At 39.7% G+C, this 24,047-nt stretch overlaps 1 protein-coding gene across 1 annotated transcript; it reads left to right on the forward strand.

Moving 5' to 3' along the window:
- The first annotated feature begins 1,380 nt into the window (after positions 1–1,380).
- LOC307018507 (transcriptional regulator ATRX-like) lies at positions 1,381–23,797 on the forward strand. The gene is made up of 35 exons (XM_079648760.1): positions 1,381–1,550; positions 2,192–2,298; positions 2,383–2,438; positions 2,526–2,554; positions 2,837–2,958; positions 4,743–4,859; positions 5,152–5,261; positions 5,618–5,685; positions 5,795–7,587; positions 7,694–7,760; positions 11,520–11,668; positions 11,870–12,064; positions 12,146–12,254; positions 14,726–14,807; positions 14,903–15,088; positions 15,322–15,460; positions 16,015–16,124; positions 16,313–16,456; positions 16,536–16,710; positions 16,810–16,947; positions 17,608–17,783; positions 17,886–18,003; positions 18,096–18,226; positions 18,309–18,382; positions 18,712–18,776; positions 18,867–19,005; positions 19,103–19,194; positions 19,288–19,393; positions 19,502–19,679; positions 20,289–20,480; positions 20,591–20,734; positions 20,866–20,931; positions 21,023–21,118; positions 23,133–23,261; positions 23,351–23,797. The coding sequence occupies exons 1-35, from the start codon at positions 1,531–1,533 to the stop codon at positions 23,441–23,443; spliced, it is 5,715 nt and encodes a 1,904-aa protein (XP_079504886.1). The 5' UTR covers positions 1,381–1,530; the 3' UTR covers positions 23,444–23,797.
- Positions 23,798–24,047: the final 250 nt, after the last annotated feature.

The following is a 24,047-nucleotide window of genomic DNA, read 5'->3' on the forward strand; positions in this document are numbered from 1 at the left end:
CTGTATCAGTAGCTAATGGCTTGCATGAGTTTAAGTTAAAATTAAAGGGATGAGAATATAGATAATCAAAACACAAAACATTTTTATTTGAGCGGTCATTCATGTATGTATTTGTATATGTTTGGGCTTCTGCCTGTCCTGCGTGGAAGCATATACTTTTTAATATAGAGTGTGGAAGGGGAAACGGAGACTGCCTCTTAGGCAATCAATTTGTGACACAAGGAACAACAGCAGTTTTTGTGAATCATAAACCAAATGTATAATACGGTAGGGTTATATAATAGTGCTGGAATAGAGGGCTGCAAGAAAGTCATTTGACCCAAAAGTTAAAAAAAGAAAGCCAATTAATACCCAATGGTGTGTAGAGGTTTAGAAAATGTCTTATTGGCAGCAGTCAATAGAATAATGGAATATGAGACACTGAGTGAGTGGGATGATGAATACTGTAAACTGAGAGCAAGAAGGCTATGCAAGAAAATTCTTATAGAGCAAAAGTGTTTTAAGCTTGAATTTAAAGTCTAGTTTGTTGATTTCAGAATTCCTTTGTTAGGGGGATTCATTAGCAGAAATGGAAATAAATTCAGTCCGTTGTAATATGCAACCACTCCGCTAGATGTCACTAAATTGCACAGATTGGTGATTAAAGTGATATAATGTACAGTGTTGTTTATTTAGAAAGGGGGAGAGAAACATAATAGTTTTTAGGTTTCTTGTTAGTGCAAGCACACTAATGTTTGATGTTAAACCAAGAGGCGATATATGAACGTTAAGCTCACTATTCTACTGTAAAACCATCAAATAAAGTCAACTTTTGAGGGTGTTTACTGAGTTGTTGTGTCTGAATGGTAGAAGTGTTGGCCTATCAAGTTAGGCAAACATATTACATAATGGTGTTATTTATTCAAATATTCTTTCATAAAATAATAGTGATTGTGATGTATGTTGATTAACACAAATAGACAGAATTGTGAGGGTGGGTGTGTGAGCAAACATTTCCTTATTTTATTTAAATTCCAACCCTTGGAATTAAGTCATATATTATTCACTAATGCCCACGTTTATAAAGCCCAAATAAAAACAACAACAACAACAAGAACGCATGGGTCAAAAATATCTACATCAAGATCCAGATGAGCTTTTAGAAGTCCATGTAGCCTACAGAACAACGGCAGTACAAATCAATAATGTCCGCTGGCTCATCATAATAATGCGTCCTGTCGGATTCTGTCAGAACCACAGTTATTTTTCCCTAAATAATTCTCCTTCACAACTCTCCTTAGGAAAAAATCTAAGCCACCTGTATTTTTAAATTCGGCCGCAGCCCTTGTTATTTTTTTACTGTTCGATCGCGGCCACCCCTGGTGATGTGCCTTTTTACAGCTTTCCTCTAGGCGCCATGTATTGTATGGCTCTGCCTCTAGGTAGCGATGGGGCTGAGTGCAGATTGAGCGCCAATATTTTACCAGAATACATTGGTATCATGAAACTATAAGAATTTGAACGACTTCGGTTGTTCCCTTACGACAAGAAATGTCTGCTGCAATGCTGAGGTAAAATAACTGCGATTGTCTAACATCATAACATGTTATAATAGCCTGGTAGCTTAGCAACTAGCTAGCTGTAGCAGCTAACGCAAAAGCTAACGGCTACATAGCCAGCAATGATAACGATGAGGCTAGTTAAGTACGCAGCTACATTAAATAACGTATTGCTTGAAGTGGCTTACAAAGCATCTAATGCCATCTGCATTAAACATTTTGGTTTTATTGACGTCTCAGAGGATACAGTGATGTTATGGTTAGCTAGTTATGGTCAGCTAAATGCAATGTAATCTATGTGTGTAGCTTTTGCTACAATAACTAACGTTGTAACATTTTAGCCTAGCTCATGATAACGTCATGCAGTGGCTTTTCTGGTAGTAAACGTTACACCTACCCTAAACAAATGCAGTCTTATAAAACAGACTGCACTTTTAGATTGTAGTTTGTGGTGGTGTTGCATTTCCATTCGCTCATTTAAGTGTTTCTTATGAAGATCCATAAGAGCAGAGTTAGTGCCTTTTCCTTAATTGAGATGTTTCAGTTGTAATAGTAGAGGTGTACTCTTTTCAAACGAGATCTCTGATTAACCAGTTGGCCACATCTAACTATCAAGTTTACCATAACCATGATCTTTGTTCCTCTGATTGTAGCACCAAGACCAGCAAGATGAATGTATTGGTCAACAAACTGCACGAGTTCTTGGCTAATTCTCCTGTTGAGGACAGCAATGGCCCACCAACCTCAGAGGATGCTAATGGTGCAGCTTTTGACATAATCTTATGAGGAAAGTTACTCATCATATTGATATGCTCTATAATCATAATACATAATTGGTTTACAGGACTGACAAACAAGAGATGTTCTGTGGGAAACTCAAAAACTCGTGCTGCAACACAGGTAAAATTGTTTGCTTAAACAAGGTACTATATACTGATTGAACATTTCTGAGAGACAACTAAACTAATCAACTGTCTTGCTTTGCAGGCAGGAGTAGACACCAAATATTCAAGGAGGTAAGTTTGCATTTTTATACCATAGAAATTATATTTAAATGATTATATAATGTATACCCTGCCAGCACAGATACCATATATAATACCAAACAGCCCATATTTAATGCCAATATATTGACTGTAGCTCAATTCTAAAAATGCTGGATATTGAACTTGAAATGTAGACATAAAGAAGCAATAGTCCAATAAATCAGGTTAAAAGATATTGATGATTTTGTTTACATCAGGGAAATATTGTTTTCCCCCAGGATTAAAAGGTTTACTGTTTCCCTGTTATTACAGAAAACCATCTGTTGTCGTAAGACACTCTGGACTGGATGAATCAGGGGACTCGAATGCAAGTGAGGACGTGGAATTAAGAGTCAACGCAAATGGTCACCCTGATATCACTAGATTACCAAAAGGTTGGTCTTACAATTTTTTCCTATATAGCTTGATGGGACTTAAAGAGCAACTTCCAGGTTAAAGACACCTGTGAATAAATGTGTAGGAAAATGATGAATACAATAGATTTTCCCAAAAATATACAGAAATATACACTACAGTGACACCTGGCGTCGTTTTTGTAAGAAATTTCCGCATAAAAAAGCCTCGGCACGTGACCTCCCGCGTGTGACGTAACATGGGGGAAACAAGGGGGAGAGCGGCCGGTGTAACTTATTAATAAACATGGATCCCAATGCTAGTTTCGACACAGAAAACACAGAAGAAGTTGAACATGAATAATCGAATGCATATGATGGACCACACCCTTATAATTATGAGCCTGCTAGGCGTCCAAGAGACCAGGAGCAGCCAAGGATTAGAAGAAATAACGGCCATCGGAGAGAAATTGAGCTGTGGTGTGAGGAGAACCAGTGGAGAACTGGGCAGCTATCTTGGTGAGTGGCCGGCGTTAGCTACAGAATGTTAGCTAACGTCACATCACAACATTGTGAAGTTAGCTAACATATATCAGGCTATAACTAAAGTAGCATTGATAATATAGTAATGTTACTGGCAGGACTGTTGATACTGATCCATAACAGAAACTAATGCGCAAGTATCAGCCGTATCTCGCGTTACCTAATGCAACTCCACACTACGGTGCTGTGTACCGGAGGAGAGACGCAAGATACGGCTGATACTTGACGATCTGGCGGAGAAAGGTTGTGGAGCCTCCGTTGATATGCCGTTGTAAATGGCTTGATGGAAAGCAGGTGTGTAGTCGGGGAGGGTGCACAGCTGATTGCAGCAGGTGAGTGGAGGTTGAGCCGGGAGCCAGGAGTGACAGCCACTACGCCCACACAAACAACACAGACAGGGGGAAACAAACAAACAAACACAAAGGAGACGGCTGGAGCAGTACAGCCACCACAGCGTTACCTAATGCAACTCCACACTACGTCTTACGGTGCCGTGTACCGGAGGGGAGAGAGAGAGAGAGCAGCGAAGGGGGGGGGAGAGACAGAGAGAGAGAGAGAGAGAGAGAGATGTAATACGGTTTCCTGATAAAGCTGTGGAGAGTATGTGCTGCAGGGAGGTGGATGCAAAACGCACCCAGGAACGAACGCTAGCTCCGGTCCTTTTCCTGTGAGGGAAACTGTGGACTCGATGTCCTGACAGGCTGGTATTTGTGCAACCTGCACAAACACAATACTGCACCATGATTACAAATGGTGAAATACAATGTAAAACTACCAAAAAATACCAGCTCACTAAAACACAACCGCTCAACGCAACTACTAACTATACCCGCGGTCAGAGAGCGGAGATGTTTACCCTTTGTGATGTAATATGACGCGTTTGACGTATGACCGTTTTTAAGAGCAGAGCTCAAAATTGCTCCTTTCCCTCTGAATTCCTGCCCTTAGGTCTCGTAAAACATATCAAATCCTACATTCACTTTTTTAATTGTAATTTTCAAGCAAGTTTAAGCATAAATGTAGAAAAAAAGAAAAACCTGCAAGATGCTCTTTAACCGTTTTTTTTCTTTTTGTTGTGCTCTTTCGTAACTGTATGTGTATTTATTCTTGCTGACAACAAACAAATATTTAGGAGAACCACAATCTGTCATTATTAATGTGGTTTCTTGTCTTTTACTATCTGTAGGGGGTTAACAGTATTAAGGCCTGTCCCCAGCTTTGTACCCTGTAATTACACGATGGATTCAGTTTGATGTTTTTGGTGCAATGTTTTACATCTACAGGCACTGTACTGGTGAGGCCTGAACCTGTTGACAATGGGAAAGATGACTTCAGGGGTCCTGAGTTTCGCAGCCGAAAACCAGGCGGACTGCGGAGAGAGTTTTCGAGGAGACGTGGAGGTCAGTCGCTACTGGTTGATGTTGTCACAACATAACACAATACTTCATTATAAGCCGGGCAGCCATTTATTCGAGAAACAAAGAAGCTGCCCTTGTCACTCATGCAATGATTGTCTTTTGACAAAAAACTGTCAAAGTCGAACTAAAAAATCCTTTCGCTGTGTGTCTAAATGTGGCTTGATGGTTATCTTGTTGTGAGAGATATCCCTGGATATTTGACTTTCATTCTTACACCCTTTTTAAAAACCCTTCAAGCTGTTATAATAGCAATTTTGTTGCTCTGTTTTTATAGGTGGCGAACACATGGAAATTGTCAGTTGCACCGCTTGTGGCAGACAAGTTAACCACTTCCAAAGAGATTCCTTCTACCGACATCCAGTTCTGAACGTTCTTATTTGCAAGGTGAGTCCACCTATTTATACAACAGAATCAAGTCCTTATTTATTTGGGTCCTTTAAGTCATTACTTTTAAGGAGTCGTCTTCATTTTTTATTTATAATTTGTCATGTTATGACGTCATTACTGTTATCTGGTGGGTGTCTATAAACTTGCCAATGACTTTATTAAGTTGAATTTGCCAAAAACATTTCTGTATTTGAATTTATATTTTAAAATAACCACCAGTGATATTTGATTATTGCTTACAAGAATATACATATCAATTATGATTTCTAATTTGCAGTACTATTGTCTTTAATATGCTATTTGTCAAAGCTGTCTATAACCCTCTTTCGTTATATATTCTTTGTTTTGGTCAGTCTTGCTACAAGTATTACTCAAGTGATGACATCAGTAAGGATGGAGATGGAATGGATGAGCAATGCAGGTATGATTTGTTATATTTAATATTTTTGCTGAAGTATTAACATGTTCATTTACTTACCTTTTGCTAAGCTTTTATCGAAAGCATGAATTATGTATTTTTCCTCTTGCAGATGGTGTGCTGAAGGAGGCAACTTGATATGCTGTGACTACTGTAGTAATGCCTTCTGCAAGAAGTGTATTCTAAGAAATTTGGGAAGGAAGGAGCTTTCAGGCATCTTGGAAAGCAAGTGGTACTGCTATGTCTGTAGCCGTGAGCCCCTTTGCGATCTGGTGATGGCCTGTGACAGCGTACTCGAGAACATGGAGAACATGTGGTTTCAGCAGCGCAAAAGGAACAGGGTAGAGCCGGAAAAATCTCAACTTTACCACATGTTGCCACACTTGCAACAAAACATTCCTTTGGATAAATGGGATCACACTGGTATGGATGGGAATGTGGTGTTCAACTATAACACACTGCAGATTTCCAAGGAGATCACCAAAAAAGCCAAACATTTAGTGGACTCAACAAACATCTTAAACCGGACATTTGTCAATTTCATTCATACTGTGACGTCAAACAAAAAAGCACCTACGGTTCGCAAGCTGCACCTGAACTCTTTTTTGTCAGTAGTCAAAGGATTGCGAAAATCACTTGCAGCACTTGAGGATAGCCTTAAGGAAGAATTCAGTGACGTGGATGTCATGAGCTGTTGGGAAAAGTTCTTTAGTGAAGACTTCGATGCACAACCTGTAGTAGATTCAGGCACAGAGCCGGAAAGCTCTGAAGAAAGGTGTTTGAGTGTCTTGCGGAAATTGGCAGCCGAACAAACAGAAGATTATGATTCTGACTCCAAAGGCTTCAAGGACAGGAGGACTGCATGTGCCTGCCCCGGTGAAAACATGGATTCAGATTCATGTGAAGCCACACAGAGTGCACAGAAGAATGCCCTGATGCCTTCTGAAAGCGGGATTAACATGACTAAAAAACTAGTGGTTCAACTTACTCCTGTACCAATGGAGCAGGAGCAATCCTCTTGTGCCCCAAAGAATGAGAAGGACATCAGCATGAGCGACAACACATCAGAGGGAAAGGATGTATCAGAAGATGAAAAACCATATGTTAAAGGTGTTAAAGCTGACAGCAAGATAAGCAACAACAATTCTATTGCATCTCTACACCCAGAAGAACAACATGGCAATAGACGTTCTCCCCGCTTGAAGACGACACCTTTGCGGCGACCAAGTGGCGTCAAGTCCAAAGAGTCTCTTTCAGCAGCAGACAGTGACAGTGATTCTGGCCCTGAGGAAACCTCCAGCCAAATACCTGCCAAAAACACTGAAGAACCAAGTCTGAGCCGAGCAAGAGACGACTCTGACTCAGATGAAGTCCCTGTAGCTCTGATTGAGCGATCTGCTATGACACAAAGCTCAGATGAACCCCAGAGCGATGAGAACGGTGGAAAAGCATCAAATAAGGTGGCCAAGAAATGTCTCTTTTGGCTAACAAAGAACTCCCCGCTCTCCCCGGAGAGCATGCGCCGAAAACGCAAGAGGCTAGACCGCTCCTCAGAATCAGACTCGAGTAATAGAATAACTAAATCACGAAGAGAAAGCGGGACAGATTCCTCTAGCGATGATCAAGACTCACAGAAGAAGATGCAACACTTAAATACTTTGAGGCCAATTGGGAAGTCTCCCCTCGCCAAAAGAGATAATGAAAAATCGCCTAAAAAGCCGGTTGGGATACAGACTGGAAAATCTAAGGCTAAATCCCGCCAGAAAGCAATGGAGTCCTCCTCCTCATCAAGCGAAGATGAAGATGATGACGAGGAGACCGGGAGTGAAGGAAGTGATCAGAAGATTAAGCGAATCACTGAAGATGTGGCCTTACTGGGGGCAGCAGCATTCCATCAATCGTCTGGTGAGTCCCATAATACATATATTATCTAAATATACAGTAGGTCTTGTCAATAGTTGTTTGCCCAGTTTCTGTTGGAAAGCTAATGTTTAATGAATGTTTCTTGTAGGAGACGACGAGGAGCACTCTGGGCCCTCGTGGGCAGCAGAAGATGATGATGATGATCCAGAAAATAGGTATGGTTCAAAAAGCCAGGATGTAGAGCTTGTAAAACACCCTAGTTGTGAAAGGCAGACAACATTAATACCCGAACACTGTGCAAAAGCTAGCAACACCCAGGTCATTAAGACTGAGTTGCAGCCTATTCAAACAAGACCAAAACGTAGCTGCAGCCGAATCCCAGCCTTCAAATACACACGCTAGAGGTACATTGTGAATGTCATGACCCATTTTGTGATGCACTGAAACTGAACCGGCCTGGAAAAAGCTTGTGAATGATGAGCAACGTACTCTGCTTGTCTACTTTATTTGAACTTGAATTGTATTGCATTTTTAATATAGATCATGCAAAGAATGCTTATCTATGTTTAATTTGATGTGGAATTATACGACTGTAAATGCTTAAGATGCATTTACCTACATTTCTATAATAAGTATTACATCTCACACCACCGTGTTTATTTTTCACGGCATACTAGACTTAAAAAAAAGGGGAAACCTTGCATTTGGCGCACCTTGCCTTTTTGAAGAGGAATGAGCCAACACACACAAACACAAGTGAATTTATTAACAGCTCAACCTGTTATGATGACGGTGTTTAAATATATATTTTCAAAAGTTTGAACTCCAGTCGATTCTTCCGTGTCATTACAGAATGCACAAAGAACTGTTCTCCATTGAGGAGCAATCTTAGATAAATTGTTATTCACTAGTGAAGTGTTACGTTTGACACATTTGACAGATTACCTGCACATATTTAACCAAAGAAAATGAAGTAAATGTACAATTTATTTTAGTATAACACTTTCATTCTTCTCCTTGAAACCCATATTTTTGATTGTATTTTTTAAAAGGAATCCTTGATGGATCAGAGATATCATTAGTTAATTATGATGTCTGGATATTTTTGTTAAGATGGCAAAAGTATTGTTGTTAAGATATCTGAATATGTACCTGGCTTTGTAAATGCACTTCAAGCTTTGTGTTATTCAGCTTTTCAGTTATTTTTCACACAAAAGTTCAATTGCCGTCCTGTTAAAGCCTGAAATATACTTTGTCATTCTTATATCACACATTGTTTGAGCTTCACTTATTTCATGGATGGGCTTGTAGTTATTGCCAGTGTTGAAACACAAGTCAGTCTTATGTATTACTTAGTGTTCATTGAGACAATAATGGTGATATTATGAACTCCTGGAAATCTCAGGATACATTATGGGGCTGCTTTCACTGTCAAGCAAACACAAGCATTGGGGAACATTTTTTATCTAGAAGATATTTATGGTAATAAACACCCAAAGGCTGACACAAAACACAATAAACAATTATTATTACTTTTTACAATATAATATAAATCCTTTTACACACCAACATGTTGACTGGCTTTCCTAATTGGATTGTTAAATGGTGCTTTGCCGGGGGGTTTTAGGGAATCAACATCAAAGCTCTGGTATACACTTCATCATGATGAGTAGTACATCTTATTCTGACGTAATGCTCCTGGTATGCCTCTTTTCTTTTGAAACTAGATCACATATGACACTGGAGTCGATAATGCGTAGTTACAAGTACTTTGTAATATATGTATGTAATATTCTATAGCAGTTCTCAAAGGGCAGATTTTTCAGAGCCTGTGTCTTTGTGTATCTCTGACGGTGCTGCTTTGATAGATTCTCTTGGGTATGCTTACTCAAATAACAAAGGCATCTTTCTCCACTACTTGACCTTGAGTAGTATTTATCCATGTACACAGTGTTGGTTTTATCTGCTGAGGTTCCTCGATATCCGTTGGATACTTTCTTACATCACCCTAGCAGAATGGAGATCGAAGAAATTGTATTATTGCTGCTTAAGGCCAATCAGTGTGGAAATATTGGCGTCGAAATTGGAGAACATGTTACACACTCGCGCTAGAAAGATGCATTCACAAGAGGATGAAGAAAATCCACTGCCACATGTATTCTGAAATAATATTTTGTTATTCCGTTTTTTATTGAAATACATCCCCGTTCTAAGGAATGACTTTTTAAAAACTTCTTCCAGAGACGGTGTTCTGGTTAATTACAATCATTTCGAGCTGTCATCAGTGTTCCCCCACTTTCTATACACAGAGTATACATTACTGCTGACCATTTTTCTAAAGCGTACAGTAGCTTTTGAAATGAAAAATCATTTATTACCGTATTTTTAGTTAGAGATTTAAAACCTTGCGAGTGACTATCGTGTTTTTCTGAAGCATTACTGATAAAAAACGATTTGTTAAAAGAACTTGCGGTCAGAGCTTTTAAATGTAAATGGACCGTTGTATATCTGAGAATTGAGAGTGGGCTGTGAAACAACAACTATTGTAATGCAAACAGGGACCAAATTCACATTGTGCCTGTAATGACATCAATGTTTGTTTCTTATGTTTTTTCCAGGTCGGATTTCCTGACAGCACAGCAGTGATTGCAGTGCTGTTAGGCAACAATCGCTTAAATCTGGGATATTGTAGCCTCCGATCGGCACCAACCCGTTATTTAATTTTTTTCAACAAAGTGTGTTTTCACGACTTTATCCTAAAAAGAAATGGTCAGCAGAAATGTAAAGTTTACATTGTTTGTAGTTAGTGGGTTAAAACGTGAAAAGTACTGTGTTCCATTGTAATCCCCCCCCCAGCATGCGCTTACCAATGACCATGATGTCAAATTCACATGTGGCAGTGTGTTCATTTTCCTCAGTGTTTTTCTTGTCGTCCTTTTTCCCAGAAGCATGTTAAATGAGATACAGGGCTCTGGCCTGTTACTGCTGCTGTCGTCTGGCATTCTTATTCTGTAATGCACCTTTTACAATAAACTCTCGTTGGACATTTACCGCCAATTGAACATTTCAGTCATCCTTTCTCAAGTGACCTGCATGGACAATCCACTTGGAGATCAGTGTGCGTAATGCAGGTAGCTTGGTGAGAACGGGTCAATGGGGACAGACCATTTTCTGGACATTGGATGATTTGGAGCCAGTGCTTTAGGCTGTTTGACTCTAATGTGTTTGCGCGTTAAAAGGGTTTTAAGAGGAACTCATCACATGAGTGGTGAAAACACAATATGGCATTAAACGCATAAACCTCACATTTTTAAAACATCCTTATCAGGAACTGTATCGGATCATTGGTAATAATGCTTGACTGCAGTATTATAAGTGGTTGAAATTACATTTCATTACGAGTAAACTTGTATTTTCTTTGTTAGTATCCGATATCCTACATTTTCTTTGATTGTCCCAAACAGAATATTAACTCTCTTGGGTTCAAAACGATTTTTAACTCACAATTTGATTAACAAGATATCAATCTATTTACTATTTCACATGAAAAAAAGTGTCGGACTCAAGCAAGCAAAAACATTGTAGAAAATCTCTCCCCTTTCCTCAAAATAAAATAAACCAAGACTGTCTTTTTCTGTGAAGAGTTCTTGTAATAAATTATTTCTCTTGAAAATGTCTCTGTATCAGTTTTCTTTTTTTCCTGCTTTTCTGAATGTTTATCTTACAGTGTTGTGGCACTTTCTCTGACTCATTTCAAGACTATTATTTACTTATAATGTAGATTGAATCAAGGTCACTGCTCAGATTCAACCTGTGATTAGTTTATGAACTATACGACTTTTGCATTCTAAAGATATCTTATAAGGGTATTATTGAAATCAAACTTAGATATGATTTTGTCTAACAATAAAGTATAACTATCCAGCTCAAGATTGAACTTCAGGTACCTTCTCCTTCTTTTCTACTTTTGAAAGAATCGCAAAGAAAATGCTTTTGGCCCAAATCAAAGCCAACTACTCCTCGGGCGATGATATCTCTTCAGACGAGGAAACGCAGGAGACATCTGACTCGGAGGATGATCAGGCGGTCAAAAAAGGCAATAAGGATAATAAAACGGATGAAGGTAAGTCGGTTTTTTGAAGTAGCAAATTCTTTGCTTCCTGTCCGTGCATCTTTTTCATAAGCACATGTACTCCTATCCTATTTCAGTCGTTTTGCTTTATAGTGGAATTACATTTTTCTTTCCAACCAAAGTGGTGACGATTGTAAAGATGGCTCTTGTTGATTAATAAAAGGGAAATAATAGTTGATATCTCTGCTGTAGGGGAAGACTCTGCTGCAGGGGAAGACTTTGATACCGAATCTTCTTACGCCATGTCTGATGGGCCCACCTCCAAGCACCATCTTCTCCGCCACGGACTGACCTTGGATGACGGAGCGCCTGTTGATAAGGCTGGGGCAGAGAGTGAAGCAGGAGAGCCAAAGAGCAAGCAAAAAACCAGCAGAAAACTCCTAAACTGTAAGTCTGACATTAGAAACGTAGCTGTCTGAACAGGAACTTCATACTTTGCTCTAACATCTGATATCGATGTCTGTCAAGCTGATAGTGAAAGTGATGCTGAGAGCAACGAGTCGGAGCAGGAGGACGCCGGGATGAGCGAGGAGCTGAGTCTGTCAGAGAACGAGGACGGTGACGACAAACTCAAAAGGTACATACGTTTCAGCTCCCATTGACACAAAGTGTAGCTCAAGGAGAGTGGTCAAGATTTTTGCAGGGGTAGACATTAAGGGTAAAATGCAACTGGCCCTCCGGGCCGGTGGAATTGTATTATCACTGGCCCCACAATTGTAATCACTGGCCCGGAGCATTCGTCCAAAAAAAATCGACTTATAATGAAAAAAAATGAACACATTTGTTGCAATAGTAATTTATGCACTAACTACATTACTACTTGTACTACAACATTTGAATCATCAGTTCTTCCTCATTTCCTCAATTGTTCATATTTGGTTTATTAAAATAATGATATTGTGGTCATTGTTAAAAAATGTCAGCTATTATTATGAGTATTATTATTTGTATAATGCGCTTTCTGCCTTCCTGTCATTAGGAGTTAGAAATGTAATGGCTATGTAATAGATTAGATTAGAACCTTCGTTATCCTAAACTGCTGGGACATTTCCCTAAAGCCAATACCTTTTATATTTTCTACTCTTCACTTACTTGTCAGCATTGGTCGGCATTGATGTATCAAGCCGACAGAAGACCTTGTTTATATTGGCATCATATTGAGAGGTGCAGTGACGTGTCCTAAAACCAGGAAGTATAAGCTGCTGGTTTCCTCGACAAAAAGCAATGGGATTTCTCCAAAGGGTTTTGGAAAATAGCTGGAAATAAGGTCCGTGGAAAACAAACCTGTTTGGTAAATGCACGTTTTGTTCAGCCGGATAATCTCCACATGTCTATCCTACTTTTATAATTTTCAAATCATAAATCTAATCGATAGATTATAACAGGGTTTTAGGACGCGTCACTGCACTAGAAGCCAACTCCATCGATCAAGCTGGCTGAAACGTTCTCTCCCTCTTCTTCTCATACTCCCTGTCACTCTCCTTTAACTCCTCCGGTGACTTTCTTTTATTTGAAGATTGTTTTTTTGCCGCTGGTATTAAAAACATTAATGGCGAATGGTTAGGTGGCGCGATAGTCTGTAGTGAAGGAGCGCGCTCCCGCTCACGGGAGCCTGCTCGTGCTCCGCTCCGCAGCAAACAGCTGTTTGCTTTTCACCCTACAACGACAACCGACTCACAAAACGCTATGTTGTAGCGTTAATAAACGAAACAATTTAGCTAAATTGCAAGTCAAAATACCAATACCACAGGACAATTCTTTTTTTTTAAAGCAATATTTTTAGTGGCCCGAGCGGGGAAGTGGAAAGTAAGTTACGCTGGCCCGCGGTGTCTAAATAGTGCTTCCGGGCCAGCGGGCCAATTATAATGTCGAGCCCTGTTTTGTATAACGTATTTAAGTCAACAGGCGTGGAATGAATCTATTTCAAAATAATAATATTGCTAACGAACATACACGACCAAGAAAAATACAATATACAATAAAAAGAGAACACTTTTGAACACTACATTGGAACTCAGAGAGGAAGTAATTCATTATCGATCAGCAATATTAATAATACTAATCCTAAAATAATAGTCATTAGATACGAGATAAATATTATTATAATATAGATCATTTACAGTAACGTATGGAAGCCTGTTTGCGCCACAGGAAAAAAAAATCAAAAAATATCCTGTAAGTCATTATAATGACTTAGTTATCTCATTATATTGACTTAGCTATCACATTATATTGACTTACTATCTCATTATATTGACTGAGCTATCGGATTATATTGACTTAGCTATCTCATTATATTGACTTAGTTATCTCATTATTTAATCAGCTTTCATCCCTTTACACCAAAGCAACAATAGCAAGTGTGTGGGACACACTTAGCTGAACCAATGGATACTATAATTGAAGACTACTTTAGACGCGGATTCACAAATAAGGACATTTTAGTGGTTTTGGAGGAATCACACAATATTAAACTAAGCCTACGGACATTACAGAGGAAGCTACAAAAGAACGAGATAGCTAAGTCAATATAATGAGATAGCTAAGTCAATATAATGAGATAGCTAAGTCAATATAATGAGATAGCTAAGTCAATATAATGAGATAGTTAGTCAATATAATGAGATAACTAAGTCATTATAATGACTTACAGGATTTTGATTTGCAAACAGGCTTCCATAGTAATGCAATACATTTGAATGCTTTTAAAAAACATTTGCGCATGTTGCATATCATATTATGTTCTCACGTATTGTACATTTTGAAATTCAAATTAGAATTACGGTAAAAATTATATTTCAGATTGTGCATGTTTACCCCTAGTGCACACCAACTAAACAAGTTTAATGCATATTCCTGTTATAATAGCCAAGAGCATTAACAATCAAAATATGATGACACAAGCATTACAAATCAACACAATTTAACATTTAAATTACAAATCCCACTTCTTTTAGAGCACATTTTAAGCCGAATATTTAAATTCATGTGGCTATGTAAATGTTACGTACATTTTAATTCCTAATCCTCTTCTCTTTCCATCTCTAGAGGATCCAGTCAAAGGAAGGAGAGGCCTCATGAGAAGCAGGAAGTGCCCTGCATTTGGTTATCTGACTCCAACAGTGAAAAGGTAGCAGTTGACCTATAACTACCTTTATTATTCTTAAACTCCAGAGTTGTGTCTAACAGTCACATCTTTTGTTCTATACTTCTGTTTTTTTTCAGAGTGATAAAGAGGATGCAGGTGAGGAGAACAGCGACGGTAAAGGCACCCCCAAAGGACGCAAAAAGATTCGCAAAATCATCGATGATGTGAATCTCCGCACTGAGACGCAGGAAGCCCTCAGAGAGGAAGAGGAGAGACGCAAACGTTTGGCAGAAAGGGAACAACAGATGAAGGACAGGAGAACGGTACTGAACACACAGCAGACCATTAAACTGCACTCTGTTAATGACCAATGGCTCTTTACAGCAGTTCATTTCTGCAGCAGGGCTTGCTCATTAGACTCTATGTCCCTGTTGATAAATGACATGTAGCTCAGTACAGAGCATTTATGTTGCTGAAATGATCACTTTTATAGGATGTTTTATAGGTGTTGGGGTTTTCCTAAGACGAAATGCTGAATGTCATCATTGTATTTCAGATAACTATCCCAGATGATGATGATATCCCGTGTCCCATCACCATCAAGCTGATCCTGGATCAGGACAAGGAGAACAAAAATCCTCTCGTTCAGGTGCACAGGAACCTGGTGACGAGCCTGAAGCCTCACCAGGTGGATGGTTAGTTTGTGCTCTTTTCACTCGTACTGAGGAGGACAAGGTTTACTATTATGCACATGCATGCTGACAGCAATAACAGCATTAGATTAATACAGTTGAGTCTGATGCTATTTGCACTCGGGTGACTAAAGTGAACAATGCTTTTGGCATGAGGGGTTTATATAGCCACAACTGTTAAAAATGCCATTTTTAATAGTAACAGATTGGAATTATCAATCAATTAAGCAATGTATCTGTGTTACCTTGAAATCTTCGAGTTTTTCTTTTTCTCACATGACTCCATGGTGTACAAAAAGTCCCAAAATGCAAAAAAAAATCTAGATGAATTGAAGTAAACATCTACTATTCACATGTTTTTGGACTCTTTGTTCAGTGCTATGCCATGTGAAAAACAACCCATTATCTTAAAGAATTCACATGGTTGACACCAATGGTCGTTTTGGGGATTGAGAATACCTTTTTAATGCTGATAAATATTGTGATTAACAATTTTTAGTGTCCCATTTATGTGTTAAGACAATGCTAACCGTGATCTCTTTACTCTCCAACCAAAGGCGTTCAGTTCATTTGGGACAGTTGTTGTGAGTCTGTGAAGAAGGCCAACTCTTCTCCTGGATCTGGCTGCATACTGGCACACTGCATGGGCCTTGGAAAAACTCTGCAGGTGAAGAAATACACACCCCCAATATTCTTCTTTGCTTTGACTTGACTTATCCAAGACAAATTACATATTGAATTACTTTAGGTATTGATTATAATTGTAGTTTGCTGCTGTTACATCACACACAAGTATTCTGTATTGACTGTAGTAAGTTGTCCATGCTTCATATTCATACCTGTGTTATTTTACAGACGGTAGCCTTCCTCCACACGGTGCTGCTGTCGGAGAACCTAAGATTCAGAACGGCCCTGGTCGTTTGTCCGCTCAATACAATCCTCAACTGGGTCAACGAGTTCAGTAAATGGCAAAAAAACTTGGGACAGGAAAAATTAAAGGTGTGCAAAAAATTAAATGGGCAATCCTAAATGTTGTGCTTGAGACATTTTATGCTTCACACTTGTAAAAATGTTACAGGTCAGAGAACTGACGACAGTAAAGCATCCCCCAGAGCGAATCAGGGTTCTGCAGAGGTGGATGAGAGAGGGAGGCGTGATGATAATAGGCTATGAGATGTACCGCAACCTGTCTCTAGCCAAGAGAGATGACGATGAGAGCAGGAAGGAGATAAAGAGCTTACTGGTGGATCCAGGTAGCGTGTTATTCAGTTATTCTTGTTTATGGGTCATTGTTTTTCTCATTGAAGCTGTTGAATGTAGCTTTTTTTGTCCTGTGTTGTCTTTTTATACAGGTCCAGACTTTGTGGTCTGTGACGAGGGACACATCTTGCGCAATGAAACTTCTAATATCTCCAAATCTATGAACGCCATCAAGACCCGACGGAGAGTGGTGCTAACTGGCACTCCACTACAGAACAACCTGAATGAGTGTAAGTCTGCACAACTGCATCAAATTACATAATGCCATACTTTCACAATATGATTGAAGGTATACTTTATCTATGATAATGGGGTTAATGGTTGAAGTCGCCCGCTTTCTAATAGAATTTGAAGTCATGTGCAATTTCAATGTAGTAATCCGTGACCGTGGAGAGCGGAGGTTCGTTTCTCAGTGGATTTGTCATCTATGAAGGGTTAAAAAAAAAAAGAGCCCCCATGCCCCTCGCAAAAATACGGGCAACATTTTAGAGCCCTAAATCCAAAATGGCTGCCATCACCGTAGGTTGAACATGAGCTTTTCAATGATTTGGCCTACAATTTTGTTCAATACATGATTTCTGGTACTTTTTGGGTCGAGGAATTCATATTTGATGTTGTTTTGATGATTTGACCTATTTTTGACCTTCAAATCCAAGATGGCCACCGATTTTTCCCGACAGGTCGATATAATGCCTTTTCCTAAAATGGTATCATTATTTTACATATAAAGTACCAACAAGGCTACTCCCTAAATTCATCACCCTGAATTTAGGACATTCATAAACTAAACCTGCAGTACTTGTGAGGAAATTAGGTGTAGGCCTCACATTTTGACGGATATTTTGTTTTGAAAATCTTCCTATTGATACACAATATTTTGTTCCCAACAGACCACTGCATGGTGAATTTCATCAAGAAGAATCTGCTGGGCTCACTGGGCGAATTCAGAAACCGCTTCATCAACCCCATACAGAACGGCCAGTGTGCGGACTCCACGTCACGAGACGTCCGCATCATGAAGAAGCGAGCGCACGTGCTTCATGCAATGTTGGCTGGATGTGTGCAGGTAAAAAAAGAAATACAGCAACGTGCACACTGTCTGTATATGTACACATTCAGTTTTGCTTAGTTTTCCAGCTCTCACAACGTGTTCATCTTTTTTTTTCAGAGAAGAGATTACTCAGAGTTGACTCAGTTTCTGCCTCCCAAACACGAGTACGTACTGGCTGTGAGGCTCTCCCCACATCAGTACAGGTTATACCGCTACTACCTCGACAACATCACTGGTGAGAATCTGTCGCTACATTTTAACTTGATCAGTGATTACAGCTCAAGAAAAATCGAATTGTGAACATTGGAATTATGTTTGTTTTTCCAGCTATGGGTTCCTCGAAGAACAGAGTGAATGTGAAGGTGGGAGCAAATCTGTTCAAGGACTTTCAGGTGCTCAGCCGCATCTGGACCCACCCCTGGTGCATTCAGCTGAACCACATCAGCAAAATAAAGAAGGTTAAAAAAAAATCACTCCTGTCATGTTGTGTAAAATAATGTTAAGGGGTTCAAATCTGAATAAACTGGATTTTCATTACAGGGATATCGTCTAAATAAGAATACAAATGAATCAGCAGAACAGCGGAGAAATGAAGAGCGTGCTGTGGCTGAGAGGTAAGACTACGCATGCTTTAATAAAGTCTTATCACATGGTTTATGAACGTCTTTAGATATTGTGACTGATTGTGATGATGTGCCTTTTAAAGCCATGCTCAGTAGCAAATGATTTACTGATGTAAATCTAAATTGATAAATAAGCAAAAGCTTCCAAAAAAAGATATGTAGAATGGTCAGACAATGCATCAACTTAAAACCAAAATGTGAAAGGAAATCATTTGGGACCTTTTGAAGTGTGCTGCTTTGCTTAAACAGCAGCTCTCAAGTTTATTTTATGATGTATATTTGATTGATTTACCTTAATACACAATGTTTGCCTGTTGTAGTGCACTCAGAGCGATCAAAGGGCCAGGAGGGAACAGCGAGGCCGGCCCTACAGCGGGTGTTGCTGGTGAGTCCACAACTGCTCCAGCACTGGAAGCTAAAAAAGCTACATTTTTAACAAGTACTCCACCCTTGTGGTTTTCACACCAACCATCAGCTCTAGGGGGTCCGACACAAGATGAGCCATGGTTCAAAGGCATGGTGACTGAAGAGGACGCTAAAGTCATGGAGCTCTCGGGGAAGCTGGTGCTCTTGTTTGAGATCCTCAGAATGGCTGAAGACCTTGGGGATAAAGTGTACGTGTCTTTTCTAATTTAAAGCTAATTCATCTCCGAAATAACTGTTTCTAGACTGCTCCTCATAACTAACCAAACCCATTTCTTGAATCTTTAGGCTGGTTTTCAGTCAGTCATTGATCTCGTTGGACCTTATTGAGGACTTCCTGAAAGATTCTCACAATGCCAGAAAATCATCAACATTCAAAGGTATTCTGTTTATGTCAAAACAATTTTTTTTATTTAGGAAAAGTCCTTCTTGATGGTACTTAACCTTTATTCCGTTCTTCATTGTTCTCACAGCGGGCAGCTGGACTAAAAACATTGATTACTATCGTCTTGACGGTTCCACCAGTGCTTTGTTAAGGAAGAAATGGGCTGATAAGTTCAACAATGACACCAATGATCGGTACAGATTATCCCACTGTTATTGCAATCTTTCTTTATTTTATTACACTTAAATAAGAATATTTAAAAAGTTTCTCTTCTGATTGTATTTTATTGATATTTATTTCAGTGGCCGATTGTTTCTCATTTCAACGAGAGCCGGCTCACTTGGCATCAACCTCGTCGCTGCGAACCGGGTCATCATCTTCGACGCCTCATGGAATCCCTCGTATGACATACAGAGCATTTACAGGGTCTACCGCTTCGGTCAGCTCAAACAGGTGTTTGTGTACCGCTTCCTGGCTCAGGTAGGCTCACTGGTCTTTGTTGAAATATAAAAGTTACGGTTTTGATAAACGTAGCTGGACATTTGTTTAGTCTAGTTATTAATTGGTGTGACTATTTAACAAAGTCACTGCAACATTTAAAATACATTTACTGTCAACCCTGAATTACTGAAGGAATGCTTCATTTGAGTTTTGTCTCAGGTTGTCTCCTTTTTCTAATTTTCCATTGTTTTTCCCTCTTCTTTAAAGGTTATATTATACAAGTTTTACAAAGCATGAATTTTGCCAGGACTACAGCTATCACCTGATAACAAAAAATAACCAAGTTAGAGTAGCATTGGATGTTTTTGGGTCCAAATGTTTAGTGTCTTGAGCTGAACTGTCAGATACATTTAGGGATCATATGAGCAAAGAGGCTCTGCTGCTACATACATTTGTTAAATGTGTGTAGCACAAAGTTCTTACTTTGACCTTATATTTGCGTTAATTGAGAAATACAGGAACAGTTAATGTTTTTTGTGATCAGTGCTCAAAGCAATGTCTTATGGACACAGATCTCTTAGAGCTACTGTGTTTCACTTCCTAAAACCCTTTCAGTCCCTTTAATGATGACGGTCATTTTATCTTCAGGGCACCATGGAGGAGAAGATCTATGATCGTCAGGTGACCAAGCAGTCTTTGTCCTATCGAGTGGTGGATCAGCAGCAGATCAAGAGGCACTACACTCTGTTTGAACTGACTGAACTTTACACATTCGAGCCGGACCTGCTGGACCACCCAAACTCTAAAAAAAGCAAAAGAAGCACCTCTGTTTTGCCAAAGGTGACTGTTTTATTTTCAGGTTCTGTAAGCTAAAATCATACTCAGCTGTCTGACAATGGCGTACAGGATGAATGTGCAGTATTGAGTGACTTTTTGTGTCTGATTCTCAGGATAAGGTCCTGACACAGCTGTTACAAACCTCTAAAGACCACATAGTGTCTTTCCACGAGCATGAATCTCTGCTGGACCATAACCAAGATGAGGAGCTCAGTGAGGCAGAACGCAAAGATGCGTGGGCCGAGTACGAGGCCGAGGTAAAGAGCAACTCACTGCGAAGCATTAAATATCCTGTCCTGGGCTCTGTTTAGTGAAACTGAATGCGCTTGTCTATGGGGTTCTTTACATAAAAAATGGTGTGCTGACTATATGTATATCTGTCTTCCAGTCTTCCAACCCTGCTGCCGCCATCACCCAGGACACCCTGAATGCGAAGACCAATGAACAGCTAGTGGTATACTTAAAGATAAAAAGCTTTTCTTAGAAGTGCTGCCGATGGTGTTTGTGTTTCATATAACACATGACATTTATAACTGTCTCCACAGGAGTTGCTGAACAAGACCAGAGCGGATACAAATGCAACATTCCTGTCCCTTCAGAGAATGACTACTCAGACTGTGGAGGACTACATGTTACGAGTTGTGAGTGAATTTAAGGTCTCATTAATAAGGGGATTTAAAATGAGGGTCCATTTCTTTCAAAGTAACTACACTGCTCAAAGAAATGTTTAACGAACACTTTGAAAACACATCAGATCTCAATGGGAAAATAAATCATGCTGGATATCTATACTGATATGGACTGGGTAATGTGTTAGGAACGAAAGAATGCCACATCATTTGATGGACATGAAAATGATCAACCGACAGAGGGCTGAATTCAAAGACACTCCACAAATCAAAGTAGAAAATTGATGCGGCAGGCTAGTAATTCCATTGCAAAAACTCAAAATGGACCAGGGCATCCCTGAGCTCCTGGACAGTCTCAGGTGCAATCTGGCAGCTTCGTTTTGACCGAAACGTAATGTCCCACAGGCGTTCTATTGGATTTAGGTCAGTTCCTAAATTCCTTCCTCCTCCAGGAAATTTCTGCATACTCTCGCCACATTGTCGTGCACCAGAAGGAACCCAGGACTCACTGCACCAGCGTAGGGTCTGACAATGGGTCCAAGGATCCTGATACCTAATGGCAGTCAGGGTGCTGTTGTCTAGCCTGTAGAGGTCTGTGCGTCCCTCCATGGATAGACCATCACTGAACCACCACCAAACTGGTTATGCTAAACGATGTTACAGGCATCATAACGTTCTCCACGGCTTCTCCAGACCCTTTCACGTCTGTCACGTGCTCAGGGGGAACCAGCTCTCATCTGTGAAAAGCAATGGGCGCCTGTCAATTCTGGGGTTCTGTTGAGCTCCACGTCGGGCCCCCAGGCCTTCCTCATGAAGTCTGTTTCTGATTGGTCGGACACATTCACACCAGGTCATTTTGTAGGACTTATCCTGTTCCTCCTTGCACAAAGGAGCAGATACCTGTCCTGCTGATGGGTTGAGGCGCTTCTACGGCCCTGTCCAGCTCTCCTACAGTACCTGCTTGTCTCCTGGAATCTATTCCATACGCTTGAGACTGTGCTGGGTGACACAGCAAACCTTCTGGCAATGTCACGTATTGATGTGCAACCTCTATAGGCTCAAGGTATTGCCTCATGCTAGCAGTAGTGACAATGACCCTAGCGGCTAGCCAAATGCAAAACTAGTGGAAAACAGTCAGAAAAGATGAGGACGTGGCCTCCACCTGGAAAACCATTCCTGTTGTGGGGGTTGTCTCATTGCTGCCCCTCTAGTGCACCTGTTGTTCATTTCATTAACACCAAAGCAGCTGAAACTGATTAACAACCCCCTCTTCTACTTAACTGACCAGAACAATATCCCAGAAGTGTAATTGACTTAATGCTATACTCTGATTAAAAAGCGTTCCATACATTTTTTTGAGCAGTGTAGTAACCAGGTGTGTCTACATTTCATCCTCCAAAAAACGTAAAGATGAAAACAAAGATAACTAAAGCTGGGATTTATTCATATTAAATACAATTGTTTTACTAACAAGTACTAATACAAATAGTAGAGCATGGAAAAAGCACAGATTTGGATCCACTCCAAAATGTAATGGGTTCTTCCTTGGCCCAAGATACACCATTTCAACAAGCTGCATGAAATTGAGGGCAGTTGTTGGTTGGTCATCCTGCTGACAGACAGACAAAGCCTGGTTGAGGTGCTTAAGGATTTAAAATGTAGAGCTACAAATATGATTGATGATTTTTGATCTTTTTGTATACTATTCTGGTATTTACTGTATAGATATTTGTGTCTATATATTGTCATAATCACCAATGGTAGGAGTAGATACATAACCACTTTTATAGTTTAGCATCTTTGTAGTAAAAAAAATGTATTCAGATTTTCAAAAAGAAAATTGGCATGCAAACCATTCTCAAATTTGCTAATCCCACCAAAAACATAATACAACTCTCCTTACTTCCCCAAATATTACTTTGCAGATAGCCAGGGATACACATGGCTCACAATACCAACTGTATGCTACAGTTCAGATAGGAAAGTTCTTGTGTGTGTGTGTAACCATTTCTTTACGATGTTTCAGCGGCAGCAGCGTCGTGAGCTGCCGGAGGCTGAGATTAGGACCAAAGCTCAGAATTGGAAAGTGTTTGACGAGAAGGAGCGGGAACGTAGACAGGCCTTGTTTCAGAACATTCTCACACATCAGCAGACAGTAAGTCACTTCTACATGGGAGCTCATGTCTTATATGTACCAACAGCCATTCTCACGTTTCCATTACATCCCCCCCCCCCCCCCCCCAGGTCACACTCAGCATCACGGACATCCTGAAAAGACGCAGGATAAAAGAGATACAGGCGGCCGCGACCACTGTCCCCCAGCCGGGACACACTTGAACAAGAAAGTCATGTTTTAATAGGAAAGACAATTATGCCTTTGCTCTTCATCATTGCTCAACCAGTGAGTTGAATTACTGTTTAACACAAAATCTGAGTTCCCATATCATTAAAACAGCATAGTACCAGATGTTATTGAAACATTTCTCTGTTCCTTTTATCAATAATGTTCAGGTTCATTTTGTAACACTTTGAGCACTTTAACTGTTGGATATGATATTATGCTCTGTGAATGTCTTTTATAATTAGCAAATTAACTAGTGCCTATTTCAGCTACTGAGGATCAGTTTGATGGTTACACTCACAGTAGATGTACTGTACATGCCTTCAAATAAACTTTGTTTTGTTATTGAACTGCACAGTTGTGATTATTCCTTAATAAATGATTAGAAATTGGATATTTTAGTCCATGTGTATGAATTTCCCTTTTTAATGTGGTAGTGGAGATTTGTGTAAATAGTGAGAATATCTGTTCACGGTTTTTTAAAGCTTTTAAAAAGACTGATTCAGCTGTGAATTAGTCATGTAGGACTTGATCTTTACAAAATGTACATCCTCTGAAATCGTATGCATATTTTGTTCATTTATATCTTAAATGTAAGTG

Source organism: Notothenia rossii (assembly GCF_949606895.1).
Source record: "Notothenia rossii genome assembly, chromosome: 9".
Taxonomy (NCBI): domain Eukaryota; kingdom Metazoa; phylum Chordata; class Actinopteri; order Perciformes; family Nototheniidae; genus Notothenia; species Notothenia rossii.

Excerpts from the sequence above, each read along its gene's own strand:
- LOC307018507 (XM_079648760.1), top strand. The coding sequence starts at position 1,531 with ATGTCTGCTGCAATGCTGAG. Across the intron at positions 2,439-2,525 it reads AAACTCGTGCTGCAACACAG|GCAGGAGTAGACACCAAATA; the intron begins GTAAAATTGTTT and ends CTTGCTTTGCAG. Across the intron at positions 16,948-17,607 it reads ACAGAACAACCTGAATGAGT|ACCACTGCATGGTGAATTTC; the intron begins GTAAGTCTGCAC and ends TGTTCCCAACAG.